This window comes from Musa acuminata, chromosome BXJ1-6 (assembly GCF_036884655.1).
Source record: "Musa acuminata AAA Group cultivar baxijiao chromosome BXJ1-6, Cavendish_Baxijiao_AAA, whole genome shotgun sequence".
Lineage (NCBI taxonomy): Eukaryota > Viridiplantae > Streptophyta > Magnoliopsida > Zingiberales > Musaceae > Musa > Musa acuminata.
The window spans coordinates 35,786,569-35,807,162 of record NC_088332.1 but is presented as its reverse complement, the minus strand read 5'-3'; the positions used below and the strand labels follow the sequence as shown (position 1 = coordinate 35,807,162).

General features: G+C 38.5%; 1 protein-coding gene across 1 annotated transcript; it reads left to right on the top strand.

The window, feature by feature from the left end:
* The first annotated feature begins 16,982 nt into the window (after window positions 1-16,982).
* On the top strand, window positions 16,983-19,124 carry LOC135677790 (transcription factor bHLH112-like). The gene is made up of 6 exons (XM_065190185.1): window positions 16,983-17,554; window positions 17,645-18,164; window positions 18,249-18,365; window positions 18,471-18,536; window positions 18,624-18,689; window positions 18,781-19,124. The coding sequence occupies exons 1-6, from the start codon at window positions 17,244-17,246 to the stop codon at window positions 18,952-18,954; spliced, it is 1,254 nt and encodes a 417-aa protein (XP_065046257.1). The 5' UTR covers window positions 16,983-17,243; the 3' UTR covers window positions 18,955-19,124.
* Window positions 19,125-20,594: the final 1,470 nt, after the last annotated feature.

The following is a 20,594-nucleotide window of genomic DNA, read 5'->3' as shown; positions in this document are numbered from 1 at the left end:
ATATATATATATATATATTTATAATAGTTTAGGAATAGCATCACCCAAATATTCTAAGAGTCTACAAATAATAACAATCAAAGAGACATAATATAATGTCATTAATAATAATTTATAATATTTTTAGAATTTTAATAAAAATACCATAAATGTTATTAAAAATACTATAAATGAGTCAAATAAAAACACTGTAATAATTCAAAATGTATAAAAAAACTGACAGAAAGAGTTGATTAGGGATATTTTGGAAAAATCCTAAAAGAGAATGTTGTTTGAAAATAGGAGGATCTTTTATAGAAAAATCACCAATTTTGGTAGGCTATTTGAAGATGGATGATTACTAGGTTTTCAAAATTGAATTTATAAAACCTTGTTGGAAACAAATGCATTATAAATCATTATATCATATTAGTTTTTAAATGTGGATTTATAATAATTTAGGAACAACATCATCCAAATAGTATGAAATTGTAAGAGTCTACAATTAATAACAATCAAAAGGACATAATATAATGTCACTAATAATATTTTTAGTATTTTAATAAAAACGCTATAAATGTTAAATGAAAACACTGTAATAATTCAAAATGTGTAAAAAAACTGACAGAAAGAGTTGATTAGGGTTATTTTGGAAAAATAAAAATAAAAAAAGAGAATGTTGTTTGAAAATACGTGGATCTTCTATAGAAAAATCACCCTTTTGGGTGGGTTTTTTGAAGATGGATGGATAGTTATAAGGTTTTCAAAAATAAATTTATTTTTTATAGGATAAGTTTAGGTTGGATTTGGGATATCGATAGCATTGGAATTATAAAAGAACATATTATTATTATTTTACGGACTTATGTTAACTGAAAATAACGTGAATTTAAAGGAACCAAAAAATCTAATGAGAACCGCAAAGTCTTTATATCAAGGAAAAAAATGTTTTGGAATGAAATGAGAGGTTGTTCCTACTAAAATTTCCAAAGGGAAGTTAATGCATTTGTATGATTAAGTGATTAGTAGGATGTAGACGTTCTTATAGAAACGTTGTAAGACCAAACTCAGTACTCTATACTAGGATTATCTATCACTAAGAAGGATAATGAGAAAGAAAGAGGATGATTTGTTTGAAAAATATATATATATTTTTTATTTTTTCCAAAAATATCTCCTTTTTTTATTTTTTTATTTTTAATGATGATCTCATTTTGTATAATGTTCAAAATACCCCTAGTCAATTTCAATAGTATTTTTCTCGTCCATTATAGTGTTTAAGTTATCACAACAAAAACACTATAAAACCTACTTAAAAATACTATAATGATATAAATGGTTACGTAACCTCAACCAAATAAACTTGAAACCTAAAATATGATACCATAATGGTGTATGAGCAATAACAACCAATAGTATTTTTCAGTAGTTTTTATAGTATTTTCAACGCCCATAGTAAAAACACTATAAAGCCATTAGAAAACACTATAAGCGAGACAAATGAAATCAAAACATACTACAAACTATTTGATACATCATAATATGATTCAAATAGATATTTATAATAGTTTATGAATAACATCACCCAAATAGGGATGAAACATTGGTTTATTATAGTGTTTTGGTTATCGCAATAAAAACCATATAAAACCTACTTGATAATATCATAAATGACCCAAATGGACTTTTAGTTTTAACCAAACTAACAACAAATCTAAAAGCATAATACAGTGTTTGCAACACCTCAGTAAAAATACTATAAATACTATTAAAAATTACTATAAATGAATCACATAAAAACATTGTAATGATTCAAAACTAGTGAAAAGTTTGACGAAAAAAGTATCATTGGAGTTGGTAAGGAGTATTTTTGGTATTATTCAAATTAAGAGACATCATTTGAAAAAACACTAAAAGACGCTTTTTGAGAAATTTTTTTTGAGAAAAATCTCCCAAAGAAATATTTTTTATCTTATAAATATATGTTCTTCGATTCTCATTTGTCATTTATTTTGTTTGTATTTTTTTTATTTTATCATTATAAGAATTTTCTAATTTTATGATATTACTTGTTCATGATTTTGAAGATTAAATATATGATGATACCATGGACATTAGAAGTACTTACCCGAGGAAAAGATGCAATTGGCGATTTGAAGGCGATCGTCCTTTTTGCAAAACGATTTGCATAGGCTTTCTTTTAGAGCTGTGAGATCTTAATACATGTGAACATCCTCCAAAGAATTATCTGATATTACGATTCTAGAAGATGATCATCACTTGCAAAACCAATTAATTTTTTGAGCTTTGGTTTGGAGCTCCGAGCAACAGTGGAGGAGATTCTTTCAGGTTCCACGTTTAAATAGGGAGAAACCTTTTTCTCTTCGGATCATGATTCCTCCGTGATACTGTCGTTAGCATCGATGACTGGATTCTGGGCTCTTTCATCCTCTTCGCGGGTGAGCTTCGATCGATGTGTTCTTGGAGTGTGAAAGCCATCATGCACCTATTCTTTGCTTTGTACGCTCCATATAAGACAGCCATCCTGCACCTATCTATCTTCCGGGAAGGCAGCAAATGAGGACCCTTTGCATGTTTTGCAATGCTGGATTGGCTTAAAAAAGTAATGGCATCGCCCTGTTCACCGATCACCTGATCAATCAGCTAATCTACATCAAACCAAATCGAGTGTGTTTGTTTTGATTGTTACTAAGAACATTCCTCTCTCTCTCTCTCTCTCTCTCTCTCTCTCTCTCTCTCTATATATATATATATATATATATATATATATATTGTCAATTTCAAGTATCCTTAATTTATGTTTATTAACTAAGATTATGATTATTCAACACATTAGTTGGGTTCATTTATGAGTCCAAGGTATCAAAAAGTTAATGAGACTATACCTATAAGATCTCTTTGATGCTCACATCAGATTAAACGATTTGATTTGGTCAAATGTCTAAGTTAACATGTGTCCAATGAAAAAAAGAGCGAAAAGGCACATGCGAGGCTTTTTTATAATACAGTTGGTAATGACTTTTTAAAACTAGTTTCTTCATCAATGCTATATTACTAACCTTGTGGACCCGAGTCAGCACTCTCATTGTTATTTATGTCACCAACCTCATAGGATCGAGTTTCATCTAACATCTCGATTGAATAAGTGTGATGTGTTTGCGATCACTTACACGTCATTCCCTTATTTTATTTACCCTTATTTTATTGAATAAGTGTTCTTCCTTGGCAAAGTTGTTTATATTATCAAAAGACATCTCATTTTTTAATACAATCTTATTATCATCAGGAGGTGCTTCCTAGCTAATTCAATTATATTATTATTGAGAGATGCTTGATTGATTTGCTCACATCATTATCAAGAGACTTTTTTTTTATGGTTATGTCAACATCAAGAGATATTTTTTGATTGATTCGATCATATGTAATCGTCAAGAGATGTTCCTTGGCTAATTTAATTGTATCGTCCATGAGAGATACTTGTTGGCAAATACAATTGTTGGTTTAGATTTTAACTTGCTAGCAAACTCTCCAATCGATCAGATCAAATCATCATCATCATTACATCGGTTTTCCTTAGGCATGCTGCTTAGGCTATGACATCCTATCTGACTTGATTTGATTCTTGACATTCCACGTAGCCCAATAGTAGAGTTCCACATCAGCCTCCAACTAAATCGTTTGGGATTAAAGGAGATTGCAATCTTAGTGATCAATCTCTCCTGACCAACATCAGGCTACCATGTCGTTTGTCTAAATGGACCATTGGACAATCAAAGGGTCTGATGGTGGTCCTCAAGGGTCATTCGACCCTTATAAATATGCATTTTTGCACTTGGACCTTTCAAAACTTGGAGCTTAGAATGCTCCGTGGATTCCCAAACCCTCGTTTCCAAAGGGCTTGCCCAATTGAGGTACAATATCATCAACTTTGAGTATTAGTTGATGGGATTCAATATAATGATTTGGGGGCATTACCCGATAAGAATCCTATGATACTTATATTAGTAAAGTGGTTCTGAGGATCCGATCAAATGTCAAAGTTAGTCAATCATTTAACCATTAATGAGCCATAAGCTCTCGCGTCAAACCCTCGAGTCGACGGCTATTGAGGTAACAGTTTTATTGAACCAACTTTTTCGTCAGCACTAAGTTGTCAACCTCGCGAGGTTGACTCTCTCATTGGTATTACTTCACCAATCTCATGGGATTAAGTTTCAATTGACGGGTCCAGAAACTGGATAAGTGCGACGTGTCGATGAGGTTGACTCTCATTGGTATTACATCGCCAATCTCATGCGATTAAGTTTCAGTTGACGGGTCCAGAAACTGGATAAGTGTGATGTGTCGATGAGGTTGACTCTCATTGGTATTACATCGCCAATCTCATGAGATTAAGTTTCAATTGACGGGTCCAGAAACTGGATAAGTGTGACGTGTCGATGGCCATCTACGTTCCGACCCCGCATCAATACTAAACACCAGCGTCCATTGTTTCGTGGTGAGTGAAACCCTTGGGCGTTTCGGGGGGCCATGAACGAGCACCAGGTCCGACAGATCCTACTGAACACACAGGAAGGTAGCTGGACTGCGATGTGCACCACCACCAAACATTATCTATCAGACAAACCCTACAAACGACAGGACAAGGCACAACCGAGGTTAGCCAATTGCTTGGGTTGGAGGACACAGGTCTTGGGTGTGCAGCTGGAATTGGGGCCTCTACGCTTCAGACGTAACAAAGCAGGAAGGTAGATTTGGCTGAGTTAGTGTCATTTATGTCGATGATGATGATGATGATGATGATGATGAGACGGTTCTTCAAATGGCTGAGGAACTTGAGTTTGAACCCCTGACGTATGAATTAACATAAATACAAATGATTATACATGGACACTCATTCTGCTGTTTGCTGATTGATGCGAGTATACCTATGTTAGATGAGTTCCAGAAAAAAGAGGGGAAAATTCAGATCGAATTTAGATATAAGACTTAATTCACAGCCACTTACAGGGCTAAAGAGCGACGCATAATACGAGTAACAGCTGCAGTTGCTAGAACCAAGCCATAGAACGAACATACGCTGTCATGGAATGGACTTTCTTCCTCACATGTGCTTCTTCTTTCAGTAAAAGCAATGTGACCAGATACATACCTCAAGAACTTGGAGTGGATACTCTGAAAGAGCCAAATTAAGCACCACAAAGCTAACCTAAACATTTGTTGTGGCTTATAAAAATTAGTCCAAGTCTATGATTTCACACTGTTGGGCAAAAGGACATTTGCTTGCTTAACCACACTCTGTCAGCTTTGCTTCGGAGTCCGTTGTGTAGTTTATTGTGTTGCAATCAGATCCTTGACACAGGTCACTGTGGAACCCAATCTGGAGAAACGGAAAATACAAATTACTATCCTTCGTTAACAGGGAAGAAGAAGACGAGAAGAAAGCAACACTGTGTATCTGTTCTGTTCTTTTTTTGTTTTTTGCTTTACAACCTAAAAAGCTAAACACCGTCAAGAAGCAAATTCATGCCTCAGCCTTCGAGTTCATTTGTTTTCACAGGAAAAAACAGGAGAAAGAGTTAGATCTGTCATGAATGATTGTAAAATAACATATGTATTTTGTGAAAGAAATCATGTTACTAGCTGGCTGGCCAACCATGATAGGGTCAGCAAACTTTTTTTGTCTTTGGAGAAATTTATTTCTTCCATACTTAGATTTTTTTTGTTTGTTTATGATTGTATATTTTCGTCAATAATTTTTTTTTCTCTTAAATCAGAAAAAAAAACAAAAAGAAAAAGATTGAGAATGGAAACTAGAACAGGTTTGTCTTCTTTTTAGCACATCCATCTTCTTTCCAAGCCCACAGACAGACTGCCCGAATCATAACACTGTCAGTGGTCCTGCTGGGATTTGTATCTTCTCATCTCTGAACTCTATGTTCGCTACATGCGCCTAAAGATGCTCTTGATCTTGCCAACTCCATCCAGTGCATCACTCCTCTCATTTTGGCATTTTATCGTGTTACTTGCTTTCAAGCACCAGTTTGGGCAAAAAGCACATCAGAAGAAACATGCATGAAGCACATGTTCTTCCTGATCGAATCTTCCTAAAAGCTAAGGTCCCAAAAGTCAACCCTCGGAGGTGACATGCGTGAAAGAAGATCACTGGTAGGAGAGCCGGCCACATCCACCCCATCAGTGTGGTATCTCTAAGAACATAATCTTCCGTTTCCGAAACCCTATACTGCACAAGGAGGATCGCAATTGTAAAGAGAACAAGATTCCGACGTTAATCTGGCATTAAACTGAAACGGCTGTCTATGATTTATGACGTCCACAAACTTGTGAAAGATTTGGGGGAAGGCTGCTCCAAGTATGCAGAGATATTTGTCGTCCTAAAGACCCTCAGGACACCATGCTCCGAGAAATAGATGACTTTATCTCGTCGAGAGAATGTTAGGCCGGAAGATTAGCTAGCTGCACAAGCCATGGAGGAAAAGGTTCTGCTTTGGCGACCAGAGCAGTCGAAACCTTCCTTCCTTACGATGCTTTTGGAATTTTGATGTTCTAAATTCAACTAATTCTGTCTCTTGTATGCCGATGGCTTTCGTAATAAGATGATGATAAAAGATAAGATTTCCCCCAATTTAATAGAAGAAAAGATTTTTTCAACTTTACGAGGAAATCTCTTTATTCTGTTAATTCTTCCTCCTAATATGTATAAATAGGAGAGGGAACATGTCAATATATTCAAGCTAAAACTATTTCATTTCTACAATAAAACTTCTTCAATTATTATTCTTATCTTCTATTATTTTTATCACTGTCAACTTAAGGTTATGTTGATCATCCAACTAAGACTGTCTCTTGCATGGATCGAAGAGATGTAGTTTTGTTTGGTGGCAGTTGCTTTCATTATTTGTTCTATAATGATTTGCTGGCAAAGTTACATATTTATATATAAAGTTCGCCTTTATATATATTTTTTTCTTACGCAAAGGTACATAATAATATGTAGAAAAATATTTTTATATCCGATCTCCCTTATTCAGGTTTATCAAAAGGAGAAAAATGTTTATATGCCGCGTTTTCTTCACTCCGCTAGAGAAGTTGATTGCCGTGTGATAATTATTGTGCCTTTGCCTTTGTCAAGAATATTTTCTATTTGATTATTCTCAGGGTCCCATTCATCATTTCAAAGAAATGCATGATTATTCGTTGTGTGTTATGGGGAATCGATCGGAAGAGTCTCACCATGGCAATTCTCAAACACGTTGGAAGAGCAGTGGGGATGTCAGTGCCCGTCGGTCCAAGAAATCCCTATGTCGAGTAATTCGGTTTCCTGAATGCAATAAACCTTTAGCTGCAGCATATATAACAAAGGACAGGGACGGACTTCACTGTTGCACCAAAGGGTGACCCGTCTCTAAGGCCAAGTCTTCGTGTGACTTCACTGTTGCACCAAACATGAAATAAGTCTCGATCAAGCAAAGTTGTAGTCTTGGCATATATATAAATCTGCTCCAACCAATGAACAAGCAACAACTTAATATAAATCTTATAAAGGTCCTCCAATTTGTTTAGCTGGTCTCGATAGTTTAACGTGAGGTTTTGGACTCAAATCCCACCACCTTCGCTATTTATCATTTGAAATAAAAAAAATTACTTGAATGAAGATAGAGATAAAATGTCACGATACATACGCTTAGAAAAAAATGAAGATAGAGATAAGATACTTGTATGTGTTGGGCTGATGGCCCATATTCAGCCCATGTGGGCTTTATCAGCCCACAGCTCACACCCCCTCTTAACCTAACCCTAATTAAGATTAGGAGGGTGTGGTGGCTACATTTTAGAGGCAGATTAAAGCTATAAAAAGGCAGCAACGAGGCAGATCTTAGTAGCGACGAGATTCCAAAGAGAAGAAGGAGAACAAGGCAGAAGAGGAAGAGAAAGAAAGGGAAGAAGACAAGGACAACGCAGAGAGACTATTTTAGATATTGTGGGCAGTAACGTGATCCTTGTATCCCAGTTATTCTCTTGTGGTTGTTGCTTGGGTTTTCAGCAAGAGATTGAGATTTGTATATTCATTATTCTCATAGTGGATTATCTCTAGTTTGCCCCGTGGTTTTTACCCTTCACATTGAAGGGGTTTTCCACGTATATCTTGGTGTTCTGTTTGATTGTGTTTCCATTTTATTCCGCTGCGTATTTTGGTCTTCTAGTATTTGTTCCTATACAAAGGTTATTCCTGTTTATATCCCCATCAACTGGTATCAGAGCGGGGTTTTGGTGATTTAATTTTTGTATTTGAACATGGAGGCCAGTAATATTTCTCGCATGATTAGTTTGAATGGAAATAATTGGATGATATGGAAACCAAGAATGGAAGATCTCTTGTATTGCAAAGATTTGTATGGACCTTTGCAAGGGGATAGTGCAAAACCTACAACTATGATAGATGATGAGTGGAAGAGGTTAGATCGAAAAACAATTGGATTTATTAGACAGTGGCTTGATGATAGTGTATTTCACCATGTTTCTACTGAAATTTCTGCATATTCTCTTTGGAAAAAATTGGAAAGTCTCTATGAAAGAAAAACAGCTGGCAACAAAGCTTTTTTGATCAGAAAACTTGTGAACCTAAAATATAGAGAGGGTGCTTCTATTGCTGAGCATTTGAATGAAATGCAGAGTATTACTAACCAGTTATCCTCTATGAGAATGTCTCTTGATGATGAGTTGCAGGCATTGTTACTTCTCAGTTCATTACCAGAAAGTTGGGAGACACTGGTGGTTTCCCTTAGTAATTCTGCGCCAGATGGTATTGTCACTATGAGTCAAGTAACAAGCAGTTTGTTGAATAAGGAGTTGAGAAGAAAGAGTTCGGCAACATCTCAGAATGATTCACAGGCACTTATCTCAGAGAACAGAGGAAGGTCAAAGTCTAGAAGCAGTTCACGTATAGGTAGGAGCAAGTCAAGATCAAGAAAAGATATTGTTTGCTATAACTGTGGTGAGAAAGGACATTACAAGAACCAATGTAAGCAACCTAAGAAGAACAAGAAAAAGGGAAAAGAAGTGGAGTCTACAGAGTCAAAGGATAATACTACAGCTACAGTGCAGGGTGGTGATTATTTGATTTTGTCTCCTTCTGATGATATTTTTTCTTGTGTGTGTCAGGATCTTGAGTGGGTGATTGACACAGGTGCTTCTTATCATGCTACACCACGGAGGGAGTTTTTTGCTACATACAGGTCTGGAAACTTTGGTGTTGTCAAGATGGGCAACTATGGCACAGCAGACATCATTGGCATGGGTGATATCCATTTAAAGACCAACCTTGGCTGTAAGTTGGTACTTAAGGATGTGAGGTATGTGGTTGACTTGAGGCTAAATTTAATTTCAGTTGGAAGACTAGATGATGAAGAGTATGAAAGCAGATTTCACAGAGGGCAATGGAAGCTCAGTAAGGGTTCTCTTGTTATAGCTAATGGAAAGAAATGTCATACTTTGTACAGGTTGCAGGCTAAAGCTTATGGTGAGCAGTTAAATGCTACAGAGAAAGACTTCAGTATGGAGTTGTGGCATAGGCGATTGGGACACATGAGCGAAAAGGGGCTGCAAGCTCTTTCCAAGAGAGATGTATTACCAGATCTCAGAGGTATACATCTGAACCCTTGTATTGATTGTTTGGCTGGTAAACAACATAGAGTTTCATTTGCTAGTGCTGCTTTGTCTAGAAAAATGCATGCCTTAGACCGTGTTTATACAGGTGTATGTGGTCCTTTGAGGACAAAAACTCCTGGTGGATCTGTTGATGTTCTTGGTATAAGTGGTGCACTTTATTTTGTCACTTTTATAGATGATTTTTCCAGGAAAGTTTGGGCTTATGCTTTGAAGACCAAAGATCAGATTATTAATGTCTTCAAAGAGTTTCATGCCAGGGTTGAAAGGGAGACAGAAAGGAAATTGAAATGCATAAGATCAGATAATGGTGGTGAGTATATGGGATTGTTTAATGACTATTGCAGGTCGCATGAGATCCAACATGAGATGACAGTTCCTGGTACACCTCAGCATAATGCAATTGCAGAGAGGATGAACCGCACCATCATGGAAAAGATCAGATGTATGCTTTCACAGGCCAAGCTACCCAAAAGGTTTTGGGATGAGGCTTTGAGGACTGCAGTTGATGTGATCAACTTATCACCATGTACAACCCTAGATGGTGATGTTGCAGAGCATGTATGGTCAGGGAAAGATGTTTCCTACAAGCATTTGAGAGTGTTTGGTTGTCGTGCATTTGCACATGTTCCAGATAATGAGAGGTTCAAGCTAGATGGTAAGTCTAAAGAATGTATTTTTCTTGGTTACTCACATGATCAGTTTGGTTACAGGCTTTGGGATCCAGAAAAGCAGAAGGTGTTCAGGAGTAGAGATGTGGTCTTCTTTGAGGATCAAACCTTTGAGGATTTGAAGAAGAAGGCACCAGCCAAGACTTCTGTAGAAGGATTAGCAGATTGTGACCCAGTTATTCCTCCAATATATCAGGGTGATGGGGGAGATGTGCAGGAAAATAGTGTAGAGCCTGATATTGATTTACTTGCAGGACATGTTGAGCAAGAAGAAGTAGGAGAGTAAGTTCCCGCCGAACCTCAATTGAGAAGTTCTTCTAGACAACGTCAACCTTCCAGAAGATACTCTACAGATGAGTATGTGATGCTTACTGATGCAGGTGAACCAGAGAGTTACCAGGAAGCAGTTGAGAGTGAGCAGAAAGAGAAGTGGTTAGTTGCTATGCAGGAAGAGATGGATGCTCTTCAGAAGAACCACACTTATGATTTGGTGCTGCTACCAAATGGAATGAAGGCCTTGAAGAACAAGTGGGTTTTTAGGTTGAAGACTCAAGAATATTGTTCTCAACCAAAGTACAAAGCTAGATTGGTTGTGAAAGGCTTTGGTCAAAAGAAAGGTATTGACTTTGAAGAGATATTTTCTCCTATTGTTAAAATGTCTTCTATTCGTGTTGCTTTTGGTATTGCTGCTAGCCAGGACTTGGAGGTTGAGCAGTTAGATGTGAAGACAGCTTTCCTTCATGATGATTTGGAGGAGGAAATTTATATGGAGCAACCAGAAGGCTTCAAAGTCAAAGGTAAAGATAATTTTGTCTGCAAGTTACAGAAGAGCTTGTATGGGCTAAAGCAAGCTCCAAGACAGTGGTACAGAAAGTTTGATTCATTTATGACAGAAAATGGATACAAAAGAACGGCTTCAGATCATTGTGTGTACATCAAATGGTTTGGTGAGAATTTTATTATTCTCTTACTTTATGTTGATGACATACTTATTCTTGGAAAAGATATGTCTAAAATTGACAGGTTGAAGAAGGAACTGAGTGAGTCATTTGCAATGAAGGACATGGGGCTAGCAAAGCAAATATTAGGCATACAGATTTCTCGTGACAGGAAAAACAAGAAGATTTGGTTGTCACAGGAGAAATACATCGAGAAGGTATTGGAAAGATTTAGTATGAGCAATGCTAAGCCAGTTGGTTCTCCTCTTGCAGGTCACTTCAAGTTGTGCTCAAAACAGAGTCCGTCAAGTGATGAGGAGAAGGAGAAAATGCAAAAGGTTCCTTATGCTTCAGCAGTTGGAAGTTTAATGTATGCAATGGTATGTACGAGGCCGGACATCGCATATGCAGTGGGTGTTACTAGCAGATTTCTTGCAAATCCAGGCAAAGAGCACTGGGCAGCAGTGAAGTGGATTTTTAGATATCTCAGAGGGAGCTCTAAGGTTTGTTTAAGCTTTGGAGGTGGACCACCTGCGTTAACAGGTTACACAGATGCAGATATGGCAAGAGATATAGATACGAGGAAGTCTACTTCAGGTTATGTACTTACTTTTGCAGGGGGAGCTGTGTCATGGCAATCCAGGTTACAAAGGTGTATTGCTCTCTCCACCACAGAAGCAGAATATATTGCTGCTACAGAGGTATGCAAAGAAATGTTATGGATGAAAGAATTCTTACAAGAATTGGGGCTGAAACAGGAAAATTATGTGGTGCATTGTGACAGCCAGAGTGTCATCCATTTGTGTAAGAACCCAATGTTTCATTCCAAGTCAAAGCATATAGATGTCAGATACCACTGGATTCGAAATGTATTTGAAGAGAAGCAGTTGCAGCTTCAGAAAATTCATACAGATGACAACGGAGCAGACATGTTGACGAAGACCTTAACAAAAGAAAGACAGGAGATATGCCGACAGTTGGTCGGTATGGCTTCACATTGAGGAGTCATGGGACAGCCTCCCTTATGGGCTGAAGGGGGAGGTTGTTGGGCTGATGGCCCATATTCAGCCCATGTGGGCTTTATCAGCCCACAGCTCACACCCCCTCTTAACCTAACCCTAATTAAGATTAGGGGGGTGTGGTGGCTGCGTTTTAGAGACAGATTAAAGCTATAAAAAGGCAGCAACGAGGCAGATCTTAGTAGCGACGAGATTCCAAAGAGAAGAAGGAGAACAAGGCAGAAGAGGAAGAGAAAGAAAGGGAAGAAGACAAGGACAACGCAGAGAGACTGTTCACAATCATCTAGCAGTGTTCTCATCTCGGGTTAGATCAAATCTACAGTAGGCTCTTGCTGTGATTACTTGGGAGGTTTTAGATATTGTGGGCAGTAACGTGATCCTTGTATCCCAGTTATTCTCTTGTGGTTGTTGCTTGGGTTTTCGGCAAGAGATTGAGATTTGTATATTCATTATTCTCATAGTGGACTATCTCTAGTTTGCCCCGTGGTTTTTACCCTTCACATTGAAGGGGTTTTCCACGTATATCTTGGTGTTCTGTTTGATTGTGTTTCCATTTTATTCCGCTGCGTATTTTGGTCTTCTAGTATTTGTTCCTATACAAAGGTTATTCCTGTTTATATCCCCATCAGTATGAATCAATTTTATGCTTTCATAAGGGACACGTCAAGCTAGTTCTACTGTTGAAGTGATAAAGATATTCTAATAAAAACTTGATGAATGCATCTTAGATCGATGATTATGATCTCAGAAGAGTTTTATTAAGACTACCAAACTTTTATTACAAAAAAAAAAAAAATTACATTTATCCTTTGATTCATCTGCCAGAGTGACATGAAAAGTCCGGTTGGAGTTCTTCTTACTGAGTGAAGTGTATAAGATTCAGCATCTCGATTATGATGACGTTTGACTTGCTACAATCGAATCACAATGGCCGAAAGTGGTAGCATAGGAAAAAAATCATCTTCCCTCGTCAAAACCACCATTATTTTCACAGGGAAGCAGCGAAGGAGGTCAACTTGCATGCTTATCTCTAATTGCCTCCACATGACATGCGATTCCACACGAGAAATATAAAAAGCTACGATTATAGCATGTGAAACATTTCTTCTCTAGTCATGGTATGTATGTGGATGATAATAATAATTAATTATCATGTTAGAAGCTATAGTATGTATGTGGATGATTGACTACATATAAAAAAAAACTTTCTTTTGAAGCCTTAGCCTCAATTAGCCCCTTTGCCAACTTTTTTGGTTGCCAATGAGTTCATTTTTGGGTGGGGATGGATTGGCTCCTAAAGGACCACAATGAGAACGGTTTTATGAACACCACTGGTCCTACTTTTATTGTTAATATTTTTATGATTGATTTGGAAGATGAGAAATGATTTTTTGTCTAACAAAGACCTTTATCTCTCACATTATTTTTATTAAAGTAATAGTTGCTATTCATTTTTCCTTGACTTCCTTCGTATAGGTGAAAATTGTTGAAAAATGTCGATCCATTATTAGGTGGATTGATCTTGTTTTTGGGTAGGTTAAGTTAAACTATAATGGAAATCCAAGATGAGGATTGAGGACTGAGTTTTATTTTTTTTTATGATAAAAAAAGTCATATTATTCGATGATTGTAACCCATGCCTCTAGCATCCGAAGCCATCAAAACAGTAAGATCTCGAGGATAATTCATTCTAAGAAGTAATATTGCTACTTGTTTTTTCGTTGAACGTAGGTTTTTATTGGATGTTTAGAGATAAAATGTGAAACATTAATCATCTTAGAGAATTTTTATGTTGTTTTTCAAGCGTAAGATGCCTCGGGTGCATCGTTCGAAATATTACCAACAATTCTTCGGGGAATCAAATTGTCAAATGGGTTAATTCTCTATGCTCAAATAAGTAAATACCTTTATAAATATAAATTATAGTTGTGGATTATACTAATTGTAATTACTTTACTCCAATATAATTTTCTCTCTTTGTTTTGAGGGAAAAAAAAAAAAGTCTTAGCCTCACAGGTGAAGACCAAGCAATTCAAATTCAAATGGGGAGAGTTGTATTCTAATGGATGGAGCACGTGGCATTCCAATTCGAGCTCCAAAGATATCTCTGTGGGCATTATTAAAAGAGTGGGTGGTGACACAGCACGGCCAGCCCTTGTTCTTGCATACGAGTTTTTTGCTCAAAGGTTTTGTTGTATATATATATATATATATATATATATATATATATATATATATATATATATATATATATATATATATATATATATATCTCCTGAGTGGTGGATGGCTATGACCTAACTTCCATTGAGAAGACCAGAAGCGACGTCGACAAAGGTGTTGTACAAGTCAAACCTTTACTCATTGTTGGTCACCAAGTGCACACCACAACAAAAGTCAATGTTGAATGTATGGTGAGTCATTGCTCGATCAACCCCTCATCTTTCAAGCTTACTAACTTTTTATACAACCTTTCCACATATATAAATGAAATGAGACTCTCCACGATGCCGAATCCGGAAAACAATCAAAATGATCTTTGATTATTCATACCATACCATGTATTATGAAGGAAAAATCTGTTCAAGTGTGTCTTAACTTTGATAATATGTGTATCTGTTGCATAATTGATAAGACAAATATCTAATAGCAACTCGACAAAGGACTTAATCAACATCCAGATCACATGGATATCAACTCAAAATATGGGACTAGAAACATTCCATCCATACCTTAAAATATTTTTCTCAATTAACTCACTATTAAAAATTACTTTTAGACATGGTAATCGAGACCGGTGATTATTCATGAAAATAACTTTTATCTTTATTGACTACTGAACGTTGAAGGAATCATATCTAAAAATCTATTCTAACCTTAGTCCTCATGCAAGTCGTTTGAGCACACACCTAAATCTACCTTTGCCTCCAAATGAGCACTCAGTCTCTCTTCTGGTGACACACCTTACTTTGAATCAAGTCTAATTGACCGAGACATCATCAATATCCATGCTATCACTAATCTATCAATATTTTTTGCTTAGACAGAATTCTCTTTCGTCTTTAAATGAAAGCTTGTCACAGTAACGTCGACTAAGAATTTTAGTAGTATCACCGGCTTTTTCTTTAGGTCGACTAAGAATATGTTTACATTTTCTGTGTAGCTTTACGCTTGATCTTAGAAAACTAATTTCCATGGCTGATAGACGAAACCGGGAACTGGAGCGACAAAGGCACACACGGCAATACATCCATATACACAACTGTAAAAATCGACCTATATATGCACTAATTAAATTCAGGTATTATGTAGCTACGCAATTTTGATTGCAACGCATTGGACAAACTGTAGATCTCTGAGATTCGTTTTAGAGGACCGGCGTCGACACTAAAAAGGTGAAAAAGGGAACTAGAGATCTGTGACTGACTGAGGGAGAGGCTTAGACACAGAAGAGAAGACCTTGGCAAAAGAAAAGAGGAGACGGAGAGAGAGAGAGAGAGAGAGAGAGAGAGAGAGAGAGAAGCACGAGCAGGCGATGTGAATCAGCAACCCATTAGGGAGGTAAGTGCAAAATTTTCAGGCTTTTTCGATGGTAGTGGAAGAAGGGGGTGGGCCCCGCGCGGGTCTTAGTGCCAGCCGCACGCCAAGTGGGACCCACGTTGACCTACAACAGCCTGGTCATGAGCATGCCATCACCCTTGCCTCCTCGTGTCCTCTCTCCTCTCCTCTCCTCCTCGTTCCAATGTCTGTCTCTTTCAGCAGACAATTACCTTTGGAATTTGGAATATCTTGTATCCAATGAATTGACGGATTTGGCCAATATAGGTCATTCATTGGATTGTATGATTGCAAGTTTGAGAATCTTAGTGAAGTTTAGATCGTAAGCTCAAAAAAATTTAGATGGAAGCAGAGTTACTGAACAAATTTACTGTTAAAGTTCTTACAGCTAAATCTGTAATTGCTGAGCCCACACAAACATAAGGCTGCCACCACTAAAATGTATCACTTGAAGAGAGAGAGAGAGAGAGAGAGAGAGTGAGAGAGAGAGAGAGAGAGAGAGAGAGAGAGAGAGAGAGATTATTGTGCATGATTACATTCCCTTGGAGGATCCATGCAGTTTTAACACGAGTTATACCATGTTGTGAAAACAGAAGATGACATGTTCTCAAGTCGTGCCTTTTTCGATAGGTAATATTAGTTTAGAATTTGGACAAAGTAAATTGAGCCACTAAGAAGAATCGAGTGGTTGAAGAATCTGGAAAGCAATTTATCGGCTCTCCAACTTTTCAATTCTATACGATCGATGCTAGCATTAAACAAGTGTGTTGGTTCTATCCTACCGAAAGACTCGAGTATGCAGTCTGTTGTTGGCATCCCTACATCTCTATAAACCTTTGAAAGCAGCGTGGACTTCCATTAAAATATTGTCAACTTGATTCACCACTCTACAGCACAGAAAACTCATTGCCCCTATCGTTGTGCTACCTCTGCCTCAAGTACAATATCTCACTTCCTTAGCATTTAATCTTAGTAATTCCTCTAATGGTGCTTTTATTTTGGATTTAGATTACATATCTTCACGAGATTGTCATCCTTTTCACAGTAGATGATGAACAACTGGAGTAGCGTTATTCACACAATGACCTTTGGCTACCCCGGTGAGTGTTTTCGTAAGATACTAGTCCCAAGTCCCAAAACGACAGACATCTTAACTTGGAGAAGCTTACCAATTCCTCTCAGCTCTCCATCCTCCCCTTGTAGGTCAAAGGTGGATGAATTCCACAGCCCAACAGTGCTTGTAAGATATAGGATACCCTCGAGTCCTTGTTTTTTTGTTCTTTCCATTCAACCCAAACCTTAAGAAGCCATACCAAAGTCAATAGAAGAACAAGAGCACACGAGAGAGAGGGGGGGAGGGGTCGTGAGCGATGGCAGAAGATCTCGAGACCGGGATATGCAGTGGAGGGAGCTGGTGGAACCCTGAAGGAAGCGGCAGCTTTGATGCGCCAACCTCCATGTCATGCTCGACTGCAATGGCTGATATGATCGGAGGAAGAGCCTTCTGTTTGAGCGCTGCGTCGGGCGATGACACCGCAGGATCGGCCGGCGGTAGCTCCATCGCTTTTCGAGAAAGTAATCATATGTTCCAACACTCGGATATTCGCCCTTTGTTGATCGATTCGGCCATCCCAAGCTTCGGCCTCGTCTCTTCCTCCATGAACTGGACTCGAGCGTTATCGTATGTCTCTGGTGCATGCTTGCTTAAATCTTAGAATTTTCGTGTAGTCAGAGATCACAGGTTTGAGCCATCCGAAACTTAATGAAATAGGTATGGTGGAAGACCTGAGAGCAGCAGCCTTCATGCTATGCTCCAAGAGGATCTCGGCTCAAGACCTTATATCAGGCAGGACACGCCGGCTGTTTCAAATCAAACTCGTACCGGCGCTGAAAGTTGGACCGCGAATCCGTCTAGCGACATGAACCAGAATCTCTTGGTAGAACAACACCATTTCAGCTCAGGTCACGAGTCCAGCGATGCTGGTGTTGGCAGCTATCAGTTCATGTATGGCAATCGACTGATGAATGGCTACCAGTCTCCGACGACCTCCTATCAGGGAAGCTCGAACGAGCTGTGGCAACCTTCATGGGCTAAATTCTCTCATCAGTTCCTTAAATCCTCTCATCCAAAGCAGCAGTCGAATAACCAGCTGCAGTTCACCAACAACACTCTCTTTTGGAATGCATCTGCGGCTACCTCAGTTGGTGAGATAAGGTCGGCCTTGTGTTCTCCGGCGACTTCGCAATTTGACTTGCAGCCCAGAACTATCTACCGTAATCTCACAGCTAAGGTACCCATCATCGATTCGTGTATCTTCATTCTGACCATTGAAGTTTTGGAACATGAGTGTCGTTTGGGACGCTTGACTGTGCAGATGAATCCGGAAGGAATTCATGATTCGTGTTCTTCCTCGACCATGAAAACCGGAAGCGAGCCGGCGGCAACTAAAAAGCTCCGGACCGAGACACCTTCGCCACAACCAACCTTTAAGGTACGGTTAGACCAGTCGAGATTTTGGATCGCTGATATTTGGTCTTTTGCTTCTGTTGCCCGTCACTTTTCATGTAATGTTAGAGTTCGCATTACATGTTTGCAGGTGAGGAAAGAAAAATTAGGGGACAGAATCACTGCTCTCCAGCAGATAGTTTCGCCTTTTGGAAAGGTCAGTGCTGTTTGTTTTATTTGTCTTTGTCTCGAAGAGCATTGTTAACTACGCTAGCAAACGAACTATTTGCTGTTATATTTTCAGACTGACACTGCATCGGTTCTCCAAGAAGCCATCGAATACATTAAGTTCTTGCAGGATCAAGTTGGTGTAAGCTTCTTCATCCATGTTTTCGTCCAGCTATTGTTATGTTTCTCGTCACAGAAAAATTCTTGCACCGCTAACCCCGTCTGAACTGCAGGTTCTAAGCAGTCCATACTTGAAGATGTCCGACAAGTCGAAGGATTGCAGTGAACCGAATCAAGATCTAAGAAGCCGGGGACTGTGTTTGGTTCCCGTCGCAAGCACGCACCCGGTGGCAAGCGAGACCACAGCAGACTTCTGGCACCCCACATTCGGAGGAATCTTCAGATAGAGATGATGATTACACCGTCCAGTGAGGGAATAGGGATGATGGAGCATTTGTCTGAACCCCACGATGTTGCAGAATGTAAGCCGAAGAAATGATATTTTAGATTAGGAGCAAAGGAATATGTACCGTATGTTCTTATGAATTTTTATTATAATAAAAATAATATACATATATACTGCCATCAGCCCCACTGTACCCCTTCTTTTCATTAAAAAAATAAAATAAAATAAAAATAAAATTTAACAGTGGTACGGAATAATCGAGTATTAAATTAAACTTGATGATGAGATATCATCTTAAATTTAATTTAGACTCATGTAATATTATATATATATATATATATATATATATATATATATATATATATGATTGATAAAAAGAGATGCTATAGAATGAAAAGAGGTGGAGAGATTTGAAATATTATAAATTATTATATTTAATATAAAATTGGAGTATTTTTTTTCTATTCCCTTCTTTTGTTATGCTCTTCGATGGTCATCATATTTATTTTGGTAAGAGATTCAAACAAATTACTTGTGCAGACCCCAAGCCCGACCACCTCACTGGATGCCGTTCAAATGCCGCCTTCAGGGATGGGGACACATGCAGCAGCAGCCTGCCCCCATTTCGTTTTGGGATCTTTACTTTTGGTCTATTTATATTCTGTGATGATGTTAGTGGGACTCAGAGCGTGGCCTGCTTGGAAGATGGACGACGACGACGACGACGACTCTAGTGCTTTTGCAGAACGTAGCATTCCAACTATTGGATGTCAGTCATCTCGGCAGAACCTTACAACTCCGTTTTTTTCCTTCTTCTTCTTCTGTATATATTATGTATGCAAAGGCAGTCTCAGCAGCACAGGGCTTATCACCGAAAGCCGTGGTCAGATACAAATCCCTTAGATTTTACTGATTACTAACGAAGCTCATAAATGGCACAGCCACAAAAGAATGTGAGCCTGCAAATGGCTGTGGAATAAAACGCCTGCTAAATGTGTGCGAGACAGTGTCGCGGCCGGACCGCGTCTCGTCGGCTAGCCCAGCCCAGGCGTTCAGCTCGTAGCGCATCGGTGCCCCGCGTGGCCCAGCTCGACAGAGCGAGACCAGAAGAAGCGGTGTTTTAGGGATTTGTCGCCTCCATTTGCATCAGAGGATTAAACCTTGGTATTCAAAGTCTCACAGCTTTTCTTCTGTTCCGAAGAGAGATCAAAGTTCAGTTCGCCTATCCCAATGGAACACACCAACAAAGGGAAGCGGCATTAGCAACTATTCCCAGGTCGCTGCTCATGCGCCCTCCGTATTCTGCTGCACTGTTGCAACATCACTCTCGCTCGCTCTCTCGAACGACAGCATGTCTGTATGTGGTCCTGAGCTTTCTTAATGGCCCTCCCATTGCATTATGGTATATGTAAACCAATTGCTGCTCGTACGTACTTCCAACCCCTAAAATGCCTCCCTTTAGGCAAGATCAGGATCAGAGCAAAAAGACATCAGCGATTCAGGAAACGTGCAGTATATGCCTCCGGTTCCGAGTAATAAACGTTGCCAGGTGGTCAACTCTTAAGCGTGTCACTTTACCATATCCACATGTGCTTTTAATTCCATATGATACGGGATTAAGACGAGGAACGCTGAAATCTA